An 18,544-nucleotide genomic window follows, 5' to 3' on the forward strand; every position below is an offset into this window, starting at 1 on the left:
AGGAAGATGCCTTCGTCCAATGACTCTTATGTGTAATGTAATGCAACTGAGAGTCATGATCAAGGGCTAGGGATGTAGGGTAGGCTACTGTAGAGTCGTAAGAGTGTCCTTTTGGTGTTGAAAAATAATTTAGACTTTAGCTGTTATCAGTAATTTGTCTTGATTCTAAAGACAAATGTCAGTGCTTTGAATAGAGAACACCACTTGTCATCTCTTGTTGTTGCAGGCCTAGATTGTTTGTTGAACTGTAGATTATGGAAAATACAAATAGCCAAGTGAATTAAGTAATGGGAGAAAAGATTTGAAGTGTTCACAAAACGCGTATTTCTCTCAAATTGTGTGCACACATTTGTTTATATCCCTGTTAGTGATCGTTTCTCATTTGCCAAGGTAATCCATCCATTATTTAACCCTCTGTTCCCCATGTTTGTTTGTTAGTGATTGTTCTTTGTAAACCATTATTTGTGGGCTCGTATATTTGCCTTGTATTTTTGAGTAAAGTACGTTGTTTACTCATTTCTGCTGTCCTGCGCCTGACTCTCTACACCAGCTACACACAGGACCACATTAAAACCTGAAAGGTGTGGCATATCAAAAGCTCATTAAACAGCATGGTCATTACAGAGGTGCACCTTGTGCTGGGGACAATAAAAGGCCACTCTAAAATGTGCAGTTGTGTCAAACAACACAATGCCACAGACCTCTTAAGGAAGCTGTGAATTTTCACAGCTTTTTGTTAAAAATCGTGCAACATTTCAGCGCCCTGCTACTCATGCCAGGACTATAGTATATGCATATGATTAGTATGTGTGGATAGAAAACACTCAGACGTTTCTAAAACTGGTTAAATCACGGCTGTGACTATAACAGAACGTGTGTTTCATCGAAAAGTGCAGGAAAATCTGATCACTGAAAATGGGAAAATATATCCATGCGCAACTTCAACCGATTGTTAAAAGTGACCCACATTAAATGGAGCCGAGGTTGCAATACCTACAGCTTCCACACGATGTCAACAGTCTTGTCATTTGTCTCGGATTTGTTTCTTGGTCAAACGGACACAAGGAAGCCGATTTCTTCCGGTCTCCGACAGAATGTTTTGGTTGAGATATATCCGGACATGATTTCAAGACGTGAAGCTAAAGAATATATACATCGCCCCGTGATCATTTTGATAGATTATTAACGCTTACTAATACCTAAAGTTGCATTACAAAAGTATTTCGAAGTGTTTTGTGAAAGTTTATCGGCGACTTTTTAAATTTTTAAAAATGACGTTACGTTAAAAAACGCTATTTTTTTCATTGATCACACACTCTTCATAGATCGATATCTAGGCTATATATGGAACGATTTAATCGAAAAAAGACCCAAAATTATGTTTATGGGACATCTAGGAGTGCCAAGAAAGAAGCTTGTCAAAGGTAATGAATGTTTTATATTTTATTTCTGCGTTTTGGTTAGGACCGGCTACCGCAAAATCTGTCGTTTTAGATGAAGTTCCAGTACTTTTGGGTGCATGCTATCAGATAATAGCTTCTCATGCTTTCGCCGAAAAGCATTTTACAAATCAAACTCGGTAGCTAGATTCACAACGAGTGTAGCTTTAATTCAGTACATTGTATGTGCATTTTAATTAAAGTTTGAGTTTTTATCAAAAACTATACGTGGCGCACTTGACATTTCCGCTGATTTGATCCCCACAGCGGGAGCACTTCCCTAACAAGTTTTAAGCCTCTTCCAACATTGTTTATAGAATTTGGCAGTACATCCAAACAGCCTCGAAACCACATGTAACCATGCCAGCCAAGGACCTTCACATCCAGCTTCTTCACCTACGGGATCGTCTGAGATCAGCCACCAGGACAGCTGATGAAACTGAGGAGTATTTCTGTTTGTAATCAAGCCCTTATGTTGGGAAAATGTATTCTGAATTGTCAGGCCTGGCTCCCAAGTGGATATATATAAATGCAACAATTTCAACGGTTTTACTAAGTTACAGTTCATATAAGGAAACCTGTCAATTGAAATACATTCCTTAGGCCCTAATCTATGGCCTTCACATGACTGGGCAGGGGCGCAGCCATTGGTGGGCCTAGGAGGGCATATGCCCACCCACTTGGGAGCCAGGCCCACCCATGCCTGCACCCCTGCCCAGTCATGTGAAATCCATACATTAGGGGCTAAGGAATTTATTTCACTTGTCTGATTTCCTTATATGAACTGTAATAGTATATTTTTGTTCAGTATAATTGAAGGAAACTATTCCCCTCTGTTTAAGTTCAGTCTTGGGTCAATGTATAATTAAATGTCAAATAGAAATGTATGGTTGAAGATAGAAGAGTGGAATGCACTAGTTAAAATTTGTGTAAATGTTTGTTCCTTTTATTTTAAAAAGAGTTGTATGTTTTGTAGTATTGCCAGTATCTCTCATACCCATTGTAACTTGCCTATTTTACCACAGAATGTAATTTTAACAATGTATGTTTTTATTTGCATAAATGCAAATAAAAACTATTCATTAATGTTGAAGGCTGCTTCCATTTTGAAGGACTGTCTATTACTTGTGTTGTTAGTCATTACGTTGATTTAGTTATGCGTGGACATACAAGATAGGACTTGACAATGTGGCAGGTAAGACAGTAGAATAACCAATTCTACAAAGAGATATTATTACATGGCAGTGCTCCACCCTCTATTCACAGACCTGTCCAAGTACGGTGTAGGTTTATGTCAGGACTGGTGGTGAAAATAAGGTAATGCAGATGACTATCACCCTATTTCACTTCCAGATTTCAGAACAACAATAAAAAACACCGGAACACTTGTTGTGCAGTCTTTATTACATTCAAATATTGATATGCTTTTGTAAATGTTTTATTTTTATATTTTATATGTCAGGTGTTGACAAAGCATGATAGAAATGAACTTCAACAGACATGATTCACATAGTTCCATCAGTATTTCTGATCTTCCTCTTATGAAACTACACTACAATCATTGTAAATAATCATTGTTATGAGTTCATTGAACATCTGGAAATCAAACCATGTTCCATATTACAATGAAATGTAAACAAAGGAAAGGAGGACAGAAGTGAACCTTCAGAAAAGTTTCCTATGAGATCAACAGCTGCACAACTAAGTTGACATCTTCAGCTGATGCCCTAATTACATAGAGGATATATAAGAATAGAATGGGAAAACTGGACGGTCAAGGGTGAATTACCATCGTGCCATGTATCTACAGGCAATAGTCAAAATTGGATTTCCATTCGACCTTTGGCCTTGTACAGGCCTTGTACAGTAGGTCTCATTGGGGTACATGGTGGTTTTCACTGTTGGATCCTCAAACATGCATTCCGTCCACTTCTTGAGCTCAGTGGGAATAAGAGAAGAGATTTATTTTATTTTTTGAAATGAGACTAATGAGCCCTTGTCACTCGCAGTGCACTTTGGTTGAGCCAAACTATATAAATCACTCAAGTAACAGGACCATCTCATAATACCTGTGAGAGACGGAATAAGAATATGGAGGATTTTGAAGACTGCTATTCATACACTAGGGCCAGTATTCACAAAGCGTTTCAGAGTAGGAGTATGATCACACTATCGTATGATCAAGGGGGACCAGAGCCCTTATCCAAAAAGCGTCCCAGAGGGGAAAATTTGTTGCATGTGCTGAGAATAAACATTTTACTCCTACTCTTATGGGTAAAAATAAAAACTATGAATGAAACCTCTTTATTCATAAGAGTCCCACTTAGGAGACAGATACTTAGGATCTAATGAGCTCAGTGTTGCCAACTAATTTTCAGGGTAAGTTGTTAGAGGCAGGTTGATTTGTTGCTAAATGTTGCTAAATGACGTTGTGATGTCATTGCGTGATAACGTAAAACTGCGTCATTATGTAGAATAAACAATAACATTACTCAAATTGACTGGCCATCTCTGCAAAAACTATGATTTAACATTTGTTCAGGTACAGACTCCCACTCTTTTCTATACTTCTGGCTGTACAATTTTGATTGAGACATGTTGATTGATGTTGTAAGTTCTGTTCAAGTTCAAACATTCGTGACCAACTATATTCATTGGGTTTGGCTCGTCGAACCCGTACTACTGCTGCTGCAGTCAGCCAACAATGATTTGCAATTTGCTGAAATTGTTGCTGGCCTGCTGCTGCCTGTGCACGAGCTGAGCGCCTCACAATGCACTCATTATAATAGAAAAATGCAGTGAGTCAATGGTTCCTGTGCCACATGCAACTGCATTGGAGTTGCTAACATAATGTTTTGGTACATGATCAATCCATAAATAATGTAGACGTACATGCAACAGTGTCTCTTGCGCTTTTGACAATGATGTTGCATGAGGTCTATTTCACATGATATGCCTAAATACTTAAAACCACTAGTCCAATAAATACATTTATTTCGATTATTGAATTAGCTACATCATGTTATTTCAAGTTATTTGTTTGAAGCGCAACATCACATAAAAAGAAACAAAAATCCCTAAAATTGGGCATGCTTAAAGTTGGAAAATTGAAGGCATCTAGGACTTATGTTAACTTTGATTGTGTTTGATGGAAAAAAAATCAACATTTGTTTCAAACGTATGCAATGTTGTATGCAACCCAGACAGCACACATACATCTCACCGACGTCGGCCTGACAGCGGTATATAATTAGTAGATCAGGGGCCATTTAGAAGGCTGGCAAGAGTGTGGGAGGTCGAAATGCATGCACGCTGCATGGTCACATGGCCGCTCAGCATCACAGTCGGCCATAGATCGTGTAGGGGGCCGAGTGTAACAATGCTGCCTTCTCTGAATGCATAATTCATTCCTCACCCTCACCCATAATTCATTCCTCGCCACATTTCACATCTTTTATGCATAGCCTACCCATGGACAGTCAAACATCTACGGGTCATGGTTGGCAATACTTTTACCAGAAAAGATGTATAAAGCCTATAAGCTTAAATTAATGAATTCAAACGCGTTTTCTGACAACAGGACACCACTTGGCTCAAATGTTATCGTTTTTTTGTAAATATATTCATCACACATTCACTGCAAAAATCAATTAGCCTGTAATAAAACCTTAATTCCATCTTTATCGAGCTAACTGGACACCATCTGCATAAGATATATTTTTGTTATGTGAAGTTTCAGTTTCTCTGTTCCTTGTTTCTCTCTTTATGCTGGAGTTCTTTTAAGAAATTGATTGTATAGCAGTAGCCTGATAAACATTTTTTTACTTTATTTTTTTACCTTTATTTAACCAGGCAAGTCAGTTAAGAACATATTCTTATTTTCAATGACAGCCTGGGAACAGTGGCTGTTCAGGGGCAGAACGACAGATTTGTACCTTGTCAGCTCAGGGGTTTGCACTCGCAACCTTCCGGTTACTAGTCCAGCGCTCTAACCACTAGGCTACGCTGCCGCCCCGTCTGATAAACATTAACGTGAACCTTTTCTTTTCATTTGACTTACAAACAAAATCCCTTATAGTCTGGTGTAAATCATTCCACCATTAGACTCTGGAGCAGTGGAAATGTGTTCTCTGGAGTGATGAATCCCGCTTCACCATCTGGCAGTCCGACGGACAAAACTAGGGTTTGCTAGGAGAACGATACGTGCCCGAATGCATAATGCCAACGGTAAAGTTTGGTGGAGGAGGAATAATGGTCTGGGGCTTTTTGTCATTGCTCCGGCCAGGCCCCTTAATTCAAGTGAAGGGAAATCTTAACGCAACAGCATACAATGACATTCTAGACGATTCTGTGCTTCCAACTTTGTGGCAAAAGGCCTTAAATGTAATGTAAATGTCTTGTGGAGCACACACCCATTTGCTTAAGTCTCTATTTGTTAGAAACGAAACTATGACAATAACCACATAACCCTCCCATTGGAAGATAATAATTTGGTCCATACAGTATAAAATCAGGATAGTCAGTGAGGTATCTAATCAGACACTCATTTTCTTTGTTGTGAAATAGACACTCCTTTTCTTTGTCAAGGCCACAAGATGGCTTTCTCTTGCCCAACTACGAAGTAAGTGATCTCTCTCTCTCACTCACACATAAACAACAAGTAATTGGTTCATCATCCAGGTCTGAAATATCTCTCTTAAGTATTGTTAGTTCTAAACTATTTTGATTGAACTGTTGTCTTTTTGGAACCAGAATGGCTCAGAACTCCTTGAAAATTAGGCTGCAGGGTTTAGAATGCCACTTCACCTGGAAGCTGGACTACAACAGATCTAAACTTCAAAGCCTCAGAGAATCCATGATTGACATCAGCAGCAGCGAGGGGGTTCAATGTTCCTGGACGGCTTATCTGTACAAAGTCCTGGCTTACCTACACCACACTTTGGGCTCCACAGAGGACGCTCTTCAATGCCTGAAGAAGGCTGAAGAGGCCATTCGCCTAAACAGCCCAGACGACGTGGAGCTAAGTCTGGTGGTCCACTATGGGAACTTGGCCTGGGTGCACTATCACCAAGGGGAGATGACAGAGAGCCAGACCTATGTGGAGAAGGTGGGGAGACTACTGAGGGACAACCCCTCACCCTGCCCAGGTGTAGTGTGGGGAGAAAAGGCCTGGACTTTGAATAAGTTTGATGTAAGCAAGAAGGCAGAAGCACTAGATTGCTTCCGGATGGCCTTAAAGGGGGACCCTGAGAACAAGGTGCTGCGATGCGGTTATGCCATGGCGTTTAATAAATCTGTTGAAAATAAAAACATTACCCCGAAGCTGCGATCTGAGATGTTGGAGCACCTACGGATTGCTAGAGAATTGGATCCAGAAGATTTGTACATCACAGTGATGTACCTGCAGAGGCTTGCAGAGAGTGGCCAGGTTGAGGAAGCATGTAAACTCTCAAAGGAAGTGATAGAGAAGGCTTTGGACTGCTTTGGTGGATTTGGAATCTTGCTAGATTTTTTCAAAGAATACATCTCTCATGATTCAAGCATTGACCTGGCAAGAAGGACCCTGGAGAGACACCCTGATTCACGCCAGCTGAAGAGACATCTTGGGAAGTGTTACAAGTGGAAGATTTTCTCTCAAGAAGAGAAAAGGAACCCAATGAGGCATATTCTGATTGAAAATGCAGTCAACCTTTATGAAGAGGTGATCACACTCTACCCAAAATCCCTTGCAGCTAAACTGGAACTGTCTGCCATGTACAAAGAATCTGGCAGAGTTGATAGAGCAGATAAGATATTCGAGGGCCTGCTTCTTGATAGGGAAGTAATGGAACCACAGAATTTACAAAAAATCTACAACTGGTATGCCCAACATCTGTTTTATGCCAAACAAGATGCTTCCAGGTCAATTGATTTCCACAAGAAGGCAGTAGAGATTATGCTACCCACTGACCAACGTGATAGCAGTATTCATGTTCTGTTGTCCCCTTCTCCGAAGTAGCACCAGAAATCACAGTATCATTTGGGCGGCAGGTAGCCTAGCGGTTAGAGTGTTGGGCCAGTAACCGAAAGATTACTAGATTGACTCCCTGAGCTGACAAGGTAAAAAGCTGTTGTTCTGCCCCCGAACAAGGCAGTTAACCCACTGTTCCTAGGCCGTCATTGTAAATAAGGATGTGTTCTTAACTGACTTGACATTGCTCCTTCAGTTTTATACAGACAACTACTTATCTCGAAAGGGTTTGACAAAAAAAATGATTTCATGTGTATAAGGCGCCACCTGGTGTTTTAATGAAGACAATCCATAACTCTCCATCATCTCATGCATCACAACCAGTTTAGCATCCATAAATTCACCCATGTGTCTCTATTTGTCATTGATTGACTGACATGCTGAAGTCCGGTCAAGGAAAACTCCTGGCCTTAAACATAACATTCTCATTCCATCTCTCTTCTCCTGTCTCTGGTGGTGTAGCTATTCATAGTAGGTGAATCCAGTGTGAGAAATATGTGAACCCTGGGCTCGTTAATGTACATTCTGTCTCGTACTCTTCGATTGTATATCCTGTAATGACGTGATGGAAATGACATTTGTCTATGGCTGTCTGGGAAAAGGGACAAATATATATACATTCCTGAATAGTACGATCGCAGGCATTATCAGATATAGTTTCTAGACAAATCAAAGACAAGTACAATACTGGTAAAATGGTGTTTGAATAAGTTTTACTTTCTGAAAGTTTGCACGGCCAAAGTGGCCAAAGTTGCAGAATCACCCATATATACACCCATATATACACATATACATACATTCATTGTAATGAAGCAGCTACAGTAATAGTCCATTGGTCACATGATTCTCCATTTTTTTCTTCACAGTATTGCACTTTTTAAAAACAAACACTATTTAACAACATAATACTGACATAGGTGACACAAACTCTTTGTAGAGCCCCATTCAAAGGTCCATTTCTGGTGTGGTCCATGTGGGGTCCTCCTCATTTTCCTCTGAACTGTACCTCATAGTCTTTCACACAGCTTTGTGTAGTCTCATACACTGGTGCATGGCTTACATCAGTCACACCACTTGATGCTGTATCACATCTTTTTGAAGCATCCAACACATCTACATCAAACGTGTCTGGTTTGTCTGTATGCAGCAGTGAGCCGAACAGCCTGTCCCAGTGTGTGAAGTAGGGTGCGTAGTTGACCATGAACTTGAGATGGTGGAGGTCGTGGTGCGGAGATCCGCCATAGAGCCCAAAGGGTACCAGTCTGTGAGGGGCCCAGGGCAGGTCATAACCCGAGTGGTCCTCCACAGACAGCCAGATGTTCAGGGTGAAGAAGAACATCTTGGTGAGCGGGTGGCAGCCCAGCAGGTTAGGGTCAGGGCGAAGGTGGCTGTGTAGCGGTGGTGCACCTTATGGAAAGTCCGGTAGAGCCAGGGCACCTTGTGGTGCAGCATGTGCCACACAAAGTACTGCAGGTCAAAGAGAAGGAGACAGGCTAACACATCCCAGGCCACACGAAGAGACCCAGGGGCTTGGGCAGGGAGGACCGCTGGTCTCTAGTACCAGTGCAGAACACTGAGGGGGGAAATGAACACAGCGTGGGTGTGCAGGGAGGTAGCCAGGCAGCTCCATGCCATTGCCCAGGTCACCCTGCTCTGTGACTGAATCTTGTAGCGGTGCACCAGGGCTACTCTGGAAGACAGGGTGTCCAGGCACAGGTAAGAGAGAGAATAAAGTAGACGGCACGGGTCAAAATTTTGATTGATGACCCTGTGTCCATGATGACGTGGACATGTCCAAATATGGGCCTCCGGCCAGGCCATCCTGTTCCTGTGGTCACCTGTTAGAGGGTGTGTTATTTTATATCTATATTGCATCCTTTGAAGTAGTCATGCTGATAAACGTCTAGGGACCTGGTTGAACTGGGGGGGTTCAGTGTTTGAACTTTTGAAAGTGTATGACCCCCCACCCCCAGTTGTATTGCCCTTATGGTTGCTATCTATGAAGCAGGAATGTGTGTGTGTGTTGTATGTATGGGGATGTGTGTGTGTGTGTGTGTGTGTGTGTGTGTGTGTGTGTGTGTGTGTGTGTGTGTGTGTGTGTGTGTGTGTGTGTGTGTGTGTGTGTGTGTGTGTGTGTGTGTGTGTGTGTGTGTGTGTGTGTGTGTGTTCAACAGGGGCCCAAGCATTCTATCTGTAGAGAATCGTTTGAAACCAATGTTTGCACTGTCATGCATACGGCATGTCCAGATATCTGCCGACCGCCAGGAGTTAAACATTCAGCTTAACGTATATACTAGTACAACATACTAGGTACATACACTTCAATCATTAGAATCATTTTCATACACTCGAGAAAACAACATATACATCGTTTTTACACGTATTCTATAATAATTTAAGGTCCATAAATATTTCATGCAAAATAATGAAAGCATAAAGTCGTTCAGATAAAGCATGATCAGCAGGGCGGGCGATAGAGTACACAACTGTATCAACGGCTTGAATTTCTGACAAAATAATATTATCAATGTATACAATATATTTGTTTATTAGACCTACCAACATATAATACAATAGTGTATATCATGGGTAACTCCCGTTTTCATGGTTAATTGATAGGTGTTCCATTCTGTGGACTGAGAATCCAAAATACTTTGCACAACACATACATTTAGATTATAAAAGAGTTGTAAAAACTATTTATATTTTGTTTTCTCGAGTGTACGAAAATTATTCTAATGATTGAAGTGTATGTACCTAGTATGTTGTACTAGTATATACGTTAAGCTGACTTAAAAAACATGTTTATGAGTTAGTTAATTGAGAAGCTGTCAGGATTTGGCCAGGGTTGTTCCGGTTTTTGGTCACTAGATGCCCCCATTGTGCCTTTTGACCTTTTGTTTTCCCTTGATCCCCATTATTATTTGCACCTGTGCCTCGTTTCCCCTGATTGTATTTAAACCCTTTGTTTTCCTCTGTTCTTCGTTCTGTGTTTGTATGTTAGCACCCAGCCCTAGTACTCTGAGAACTCTTGTTGATCCCGGTGGAATTCTGTTTTTTGTTCTTGTTTTTTTGAGTATCTTTTGAGGCTTTTTGTGCTTTACCTTCCACCTTGTGGATTTACCTTTTTTTGTCTTGGAGGATTACCTTTGTTCTTGTAGGATTCCTTTTGAGGTTGTGGAGTTACATGTTTTCCTGAAGAACTTCACTTTTTACTTCATTAAATACACCGTCTCAAGTACTGCTGTGTCTGCCTCATCTTCTGGGTTCTGCCGACTATTCGTGGCTCAGTTGGTTAAGTGACTGTTTCTCACTCTGGAGACCCGAGTTCGCACCGGGTCCTGACAGAAGCTGAATATAAAAAGTGTGGCTTCTTACATAGAAATGGGTCAGGCCTCTTGCTCAATAGCACAAAGCAGATAATTCAATCTATGTTCTTACTGGTTCTAGACTATGTTGAAATAATCTAAATGAATGCAGCGACCACTTCATTAAAAACTATTGATGCATTTGACCATAGAGGTAAATCAGCTCTTTGCTCCCCCCTTACATGGGTAATAATCTCCAAGCTGCTCTAAACATTGATGTTTTTGGTTTCTCTAGGTTCATCTCTAGACTGTTGAATGAGGCCTGTTACAACTTTCTTACAAACCCTTTAAAGGGAGTTTGTGAAACCATTCAGTCCTGGATGTATGTAAAACATATTTAACACGTATTGCAGGTTACAGAAGAGTCCTGTTGTACTATGAATCCCCACTCATCCCTGTTAGATCTTGATGTGTTGGCTCTCTATGTATGTACATGTTTATAATCCACATAGTGTGAATATTGTTTTCCATAAAGTTAATAACCCCCCAAAACCGAAATATGAAATGACCTCTTCCCCTAAACCGAAATATGAAATGACCTCTTCCCCTATCGTTAAAGCGTGAGATACATTTTTAAAACCAGTGATTTAATTCAAAATATTTAGTACATACATTTTAACACATGTTATAATTCAAAATGTTTACTATTACTTACAGATAAAGGGTCCGGTTAGCCCTGACCATTATCCGTTTCGAATTCACCAACGCAAAGACGCTTGCCCGCTCCATCAAAACTCCGTAAATTTTCCCTCCATGTGTAGATCAACCGTCCTGCATGTAAATCCTAGGTATGCCCACATCATTAATTAATAAGATGTGTAGAAAACTGTTTAGCCATAAGTAAAGGCCTTTCATAAAGAGGCTGTCATGATTGCCTGTGCCACATATTTAAAACGTATGGCTTGTTACAGAATACTATTGTTGTACATTTAATATCCACTTGCAGATTTCGTCGCATTTGCACAAATTCTGTCATGTTACTGTGGTCTTTTTAAAAGTCAATAAATATGTGTGGAAAGTGTACATGTTTGTTTCACTGTAGATCTGTTTAAGACCTCCTAGAAACAACTGATTTTATCCCACAGCATTAATTAATAAGCTGTGAAGAAGCTGTTTAGCCATAAGTAAAGGCCTTTCATAAAGAGGCTGTCATGATAAACCTGAATCTGAAATTACCTTTAGGATCTTTTCTTTGGGGTTCTAATCTCCCCAGGTGTACATGCACTGAAAATCCTTAGGCTGGAGCCATCTGGAAGCTCTATGTGTCACACCTTAGTCATAGTATTTTGTGTTTTCGTTATATATTTGGTCAGGCCAGGGTGTGACATGGGTTTATTTTGTTGTGTTTCGTATTGGGGGTTTGTAGGTATTGGGATTGCGGCTGAGTAGGGGTGTAGCATAGGTTTGGCTGCCTGAGGCGGTTCTCAATCAGTCAGGTGATTCTCGTTGTCTCTGATTGGGAACCATATTTAGGTAGCCGGGGTTTCACTGTGTATTTCGTGGGTGATTGTTCCTGTCTCTGTGTAGTGTTCACCAGATAGGCTGTAATTAGGTTTTCACGTTCCGTTTGTTGTTTTGTATATTTCTAAGTTATTTCATGTATCGTCATTAGTTTCATTAAAGACATGAGTAACCACCACGCTGCATTTTGGTCCGACTCTCCTTCGACAGACGAACGCCGTTACACTGTGCCTGTACATATAAAGAGAACTAAATAGGAAACTAGGCTGAGAAACATGATTTATATGGCAGTTTAATTGTTGTTGAAAGCTTGAAATGGACACAATGCCAAGGGACCTTGTTTCTAAACACACACACACACACACACACACACACACACACACACACACACACACACACACACACACACACACACACACACACACACACATTCCTGCTTCAAAGATAGCAACCATAAGGGCAATAAAACTGGGGGTGGGGGGCCATACACTTTCCAAAGTTCAAACACAAACCCCCCCCCAGTTCAACCAGGTCCCTAGACATCAATCAGCATGACTACTTCAAAGGATGCAATATAGATATAAAATAACACACCCTCTAACACGTGACCACAGGAACAGGATGGCCTGGCCGGAGGCCCATATTTGGACATGTACACATCATCATGGACACAGGGTCATCAATCAAAATGTTGACCTGTGCCGTCTACTGCAGGTCCTTATGAGTCTTTTCCTGCTGGGGAACTCCGCAAGGGAGGGAACGACATGCTTCACTCTCCAAACTATTTAACCCTCTATGTCTATGAACAACTATCCTCAAATCAAAATGTCATTTTTCAAAGGGAAATAAAATTATGTTTAGGGTGACAAAATGCTTCAGACAACGAAGTAAGTCATTATTCATTAGTTTAACATAGTTGATAGTAACTGTTTTCAAATGGTCTACTATGACAACACCTTTCCACCCGCTTGAACCATAGACAGGTAAATACATAATTTGATCACGTCATGGACTCTAGTTTCCAACTGTGTGTATGTTTGTTTTGTTTCGTGTTTTTATTTACAAAAATACTAGTATTTAGTATTTATTGCTGGGTTAACCAATAGGAATACGCCTGAGTTTGATTTATATGCAGTACAGTACCAGTCAAAGGTTTGGACACACCTACTCATTCAAGGGTTTTTCTTTATTTTTACTATTTTCTACATTGTAGAATAATAGTGAAGACATTACAATTATGAAATAACACATATGGTATCATGTAGTAACCCAAAGATTTGATTTTATATTTGATGTCTTCACTATTATTATACAATGTAGAAAATAATAAAAATTAAGAAAAACCCTTGAATGAGTAGGTGTGTCCAAACTTTTGACATGTACTGTTGGTACAAGGTCAGGGTTAGGGTAGACGGTCAGAGACAGAGTTTTGGTAGAAAGCAATGGGGAATGAAGGGTGACTAGACTTCAGTAGACATCCCAATACATCACCTTCTCAGAAGTGCTCCAGAAATCACAGTATAATCTCTCTTAGAAACATTGGACAACATTTTGCCAGTAGGCCTACTGTACAGTATTTCACATATTCTTAAACTTCTATTGTACATGACATTATTGAAATGCCCACTACACTGCACACCTATTGATCTTCTTGATGTTGTACAGTACAGTAGTAGTGACAGTGGGTCATTCGCGAACAAACGTTTCTTTTTGAACGGCTCTTGTTGGTGAACGTCGAATCGCATCTGTGGAGGAGACATTTCTTGGTCTCCCAGATTTGTCTAGCCTGCTGTTACCACTGCTTTTTGAGCTGCCAACAACAATTATCTGTAGATAAGTTATTTAAAATATTATCTGGAGATTCCTCACTTCAGGAACAATAGGTAGTGAGGAGAGAGCATCATTCTGGTCCACACACTGTGTTAAAAAAATCATTTAATTTTCTTTGCAGGCCGTCTATTAATTTGGTCAGATAAAAATATACTTTAAGTTGCATGTCACATTGTGACATAATGGCAGGTAAAAGGATATGCTTTACATTACAGATGTGCTCTTTTGTATGGTTTTATGTAAAAGTTTAAGAACTACAGAATGAAGAACTATTTGAGAGGCAAACCAGAGGCAAACCAACTCATCATCAAGCTTTGGTTATTTGAATCAACTCTAGGGAAAAAATCAAACGAGTTCGGGAAACTGGCCTAGCCCACAACTCTTGTGCGCTCTTAAAGGGGCACGTGGCGATTTAACATTAACGTCACATCTCTCACCATCTTGTTCTCTTTGAAAAGTGAGATGACGAAACATTGCTTTTCATTTCTTAAGAAGAAGAACTTGTATCATAAGATGTTTCAAACATTATAATAAAATGTATCTAATAAAGCTAAGTCTTGTTGTCAACTATGGGAACGTGTCCTGGGTTCACTATCACCAAGAGGAGCTGAACCACACGTGATGTCATAAAATAAGAAACCTTTACATCTGGTGTACAACACATCAAGACCTTGGACCTGAAAGAGCCTGCTCTCTGACCTTAATACACTTGAACCTGTAAGATGTGATACACAAAACCTCCTTTGGCTCAACGTGTTTACTCAACATCTCTGTGACTGCCAATTAAAATGGGTCCGTTAGCAATCCACTGACGTGTTTCTTACTTTTGCACAGAGTAAAAAAGGATGAATTATGTTTGCATTCATTTCTCAGAAATGTCATATACCTATATATTAAGTAATTGGGATGATGGGTCGGTTGGTTTATTAAAGTTGATTGATCTTTAAATGTAAATGATATTGGAATGGTGTCTTCAATGACCATTCACTTCAGTCTCTATTTGCTATAAACAAAACTATGGCTAGAAATTAAACTTTGATACTGCTTGTAAAGTGAGGCAGTAAACAGCATAAGCAGCTGATTGTAAGATAAAAATTGTCTGTCGTCAGTTGCAACACTCACTACCGAGTTCCAAACTGCCTCTGGAAGCAATATCATCAGAATAACTGTTCCTATGGAGCTTCCTGATATGGGCCTCCATGGCCGAGCACGCACACACACCCACACAAACGTTGGCTGGAGTGGTGTAAATCATGCTACCATTAGACTGTAGAGCAGTGGAAATACGTTATCTGGAGTGATGATTCACGTTTCACCATCTGGCAGTCCGACAGACAAATCTAGGGTTTGCTAGGAGAACGATACCTGCCCGAATGCATAATGCCAGCTGTGAATTAGGTGGAGGAGGAATAATGATCTGGGGCTGTTTTTCATTGCTCGGGCCAGGCCCCTTAATTCAAGTGAAGGGAAATCTTAAGGAAACAGCATACAATGACATTCTAGACGATTCTGTGCTTCCAACTTTGTGGCAAAAGGCCCTTTCACATTTCAACATGAGTCTTGTGGAGCTCACACCCATTTGCTTTAGTCTCTATTTGTTAAAAACGAAACTATGACAATAACCACATAACCCGCCCATTGAAAGGTAATAATGTGGTCCATATCTAATCAGACAGTCATTTGCTCATGAAACTCAGAGACGACAAGATGGCTTTCTCTTGTCCAACTAAGAGGTAAGCTCTCGCACTCTCTCTCTCTCTCTAAACAAGTCCTTGGTTCACCATCCAAATATTAAACTTTGATACTGCTTGTAAAGTGAGGCAGTAAACAGCATGAGCAGCTGATTGTAAGATAACAATGTGGTCCATACAGTATAAAATCAGGAGAAAAGTCAGTGAGGTATCTAATCAGACACTCATTTGCTCTTGAAACTCAGAGACGACAAGATGGCTTTCTCTTGTCCAACTAAGAGGTAAGCTCTCTCTCTCTCTCTCTCTCTCTCTCTCTCTCTCTCTCTCTCTCTCTCTCTCTCTCTCTCTCTCTCTCTCTCTCTCTCTCTCTCTCTCTCTCTCTCTCTCTCTCTCTCTCTCTCTCTCTCTCTCTCTCTCTCTCTCTCGCTCTCTCTCTCTCTCTCTCTCTAAACAAGTCATTGGTTCACCATCCATGTCTGAAATATCTCTCTTAAGTATTGTTAGTTCTAAACTATTTTGATTGAACTGTTGTCTTTTTTTAAACCAGAATGGCTCAGAACTCCTTGAAAATTAAGCTGCAGGGTTTGGAATGCCACTTCACCTGGAAGTTGGACTGCAGCAGATCTAAACTAGAAAGTCTCAGAGAAACACTGATAGATATCATCAGCAGCGAAGGGGTTCAATGTTCCTGGACGGGTCATCTCTACAACCTCCTGGCTTATCTACACCACACTTTGGGCTCCACAGAGGACGCTCTTCAATACCTGAAGAAGGCTGAAGAGGCCATTCGCCAAAACAGCCCAGACGACGTGGAGCTAAGTCTGGTGGTCCACTATGGGAACTTGGCCTGGGTGCACTATCACCAAGGGGAGCTGACAGAGAGCCAGACCTATGTGGAGAAGGTGGGGAGACTACTGAGGGACAACCCCTCACCCTGCCCAGGTGTAGTGTGGGGAGAAAAGGCCTGGACTTTGAATAAGTTTGATGTAAGCAAGAAGGCAGAAGCACTAGATTGCTTCCGGATGGCCTTAAAGGGGGACCCTGAGAACAAGGTGCTGCGATGCGGTTATGCCATGGCGTTTAATAAATCTGTTGAAAATAAAAACATTACCCCGAAGCTGCGATCTGAGATGTTGGAGCACCTACGGATTGCTAGAGAATTGGATCCAGAAGATTTGACCATCACGGTGATGTACCTGCAGAGGCTTGCAGAAAGCGGCCAGGTTGAGGAAGCACGTAAACTTGCAGAGGAAGTGATAGAGAAGCCTTTGGACAGCTTTGGTGGATTTGCAATTTTACTATCATTTTTCAGAGAATACGTCTCTCATGATTCAAGCATTGACCTGGCAAGAAGGACTTTGGAGAGACACCCTGATTCACGCCAGCTGAAGAAACATCTTGCGCAGTGTTACAAGTGGAAGATTTTCTCTCAAGAAGAAAAAAAGAAACCACTGAGGCATATTCTGATTGAAAATGCAGTCAACCTTTATGAAGAGGTGGTCACACTCTACCCAAAATCCCTTGCAATAAAACTGGGACTCTCTGCCATGTACAAAGAATCTGGCAGAGTTGATAGAGCAGATAAGATATTTGAGGACCTTCTTCTTGATAGGGAAGGAATGGAACCACAGGATTTACAAAAATTGTACAACTGGTATGCCCAACATCTGTATTATGCAAAACACGATGCTTCCAGGTCAATTAATTTCCACAAAAAGGCAGCAGAAATTATGCTACCCACTGACCAACGTGATAGCAGTATTCATGTTCTGTTGTCCATTGTCCATAATGGAGGTGACAGAGCGAAGGAAATTGTGAACTTTCTGGATGGCCTTGATGGAGAAGGTGCTGTCGGCAAATTCTAAAACTTTTTTCCAATAAAGGCTTGAATTAAGTAGAACTGTCTGCTGAATCAGTCAAATGTGCATCACCTTTTTAATATTGATAAATGTAGAAAATATATTTACTATACCAAACACCACTAGGATAAATCTAGGGCAATCTAGGACACATTTTGATTTACAAGAAACTGAATACCTTAGTATTAAAAAGGTCTGCACTCAATTGCATGACCATCAATACTACCACTCTATTTGGTTATCTCTCCCCTAACCTAATATGTCAGGCCTAACAGAAACGGCTGAAATTAGATCCCCTACATCCTGGAGCTGACATGAAGAAAAAAAACTTTCGGGGGAGGTTCTCTTCTGCACTGTTCAACCAATCCAGTAACTGTGGAGTAGTTCAAATGGAGTATCGCCACAGATAGAACAATGAGACAGATATTTTACTAGATGTATAAATGTGAAGCATCCGGAAGCATCCGCCAGCAAGCCTATTTGCGGGCAATGAGAGAAGATGGAATGAGATGGATTTTGGTCGACATTCTGCAAATCTTCACATCAATGAAACATTTGATCTCAATACAGTTTTCTGTTCCCAAAACTAAAATACGTTATGAACAGAACAGACAAAGTTTTGTAGACTTCACCCTTTGCCAAAGCTTTTTAAAAATTGCACTGTTTAAGAGTGCAAAGGTGAATTGAGTTCTTACACACACACACACACACACACACACACACACACACACACACACACACACACACACACACACACACACACACACACACACACACACACACACACACACACACACACACACACACACACACACAACGGAAATATGCAGAAGTAGACTAGAATGCGCCAATAGGCTCTGCCCACCTCCTTTCTTGTTCTGCACAC

The 18,544-nt window shown here is 40.7% G+C and overlaps 1 protein-coding gene and 1 pseudogene across 1 annotated transcript; one reads left to right on the top strand and one right to left on the bottom strand.

The window, feature by feature from the left end:
* The first annotated feature begins 6,192 nt into the window (after positions 1-6,192).
* On the top strand, positions 6,193-7,437 carry LOC118369404 (interferon-induced protein with tetratricopeptide repeats 1-like). Its single transcript, XM_035753781.2, has one exon. The coding sequence runs from the start codon at positions 6,193-6,195 to the stop codon at positions 7,435-7,437; it is 1,245 nt and encodes a 414-aa protein (XP_035609674.2).
* A 585-nt stretch (positions 7,438-8,022) lies between these two features.
* LOC118369405 (cholesterol 25-hydroxylase-like protein) lies at positions 8,023-9,270 on the bottom strand (annotated as a pseudogene).
* Positions 9,271-18,544: the final 9,274 nt, after the last annotated feature.

This window comes from Oncorhynchus keta, chromosome 36 (genome assembly GCF_023373465.1).
Source record: "Oncorhynchus keta strain PuntledgeMale-10-30-2019 chromosome 36, Oket_V2, whole genome shotgun sequence".
Lineage (NCBI taxonomy): Eukaryota > Metazoa > Chordata > Actinopteri > Salmoniformes > Salmonidae > Oncorhynchus > Oncorhynchus keta.

Excerpts from the sequence above, each read along its gene's own strand:
- LOC118369404 (XM_035753781.2), top strand. The coding sequence starts at position 6,193 with ATGGCTCAGAACTCCTTGAAAATTAGGCTGCAGGGTTTAGAATGCCAC.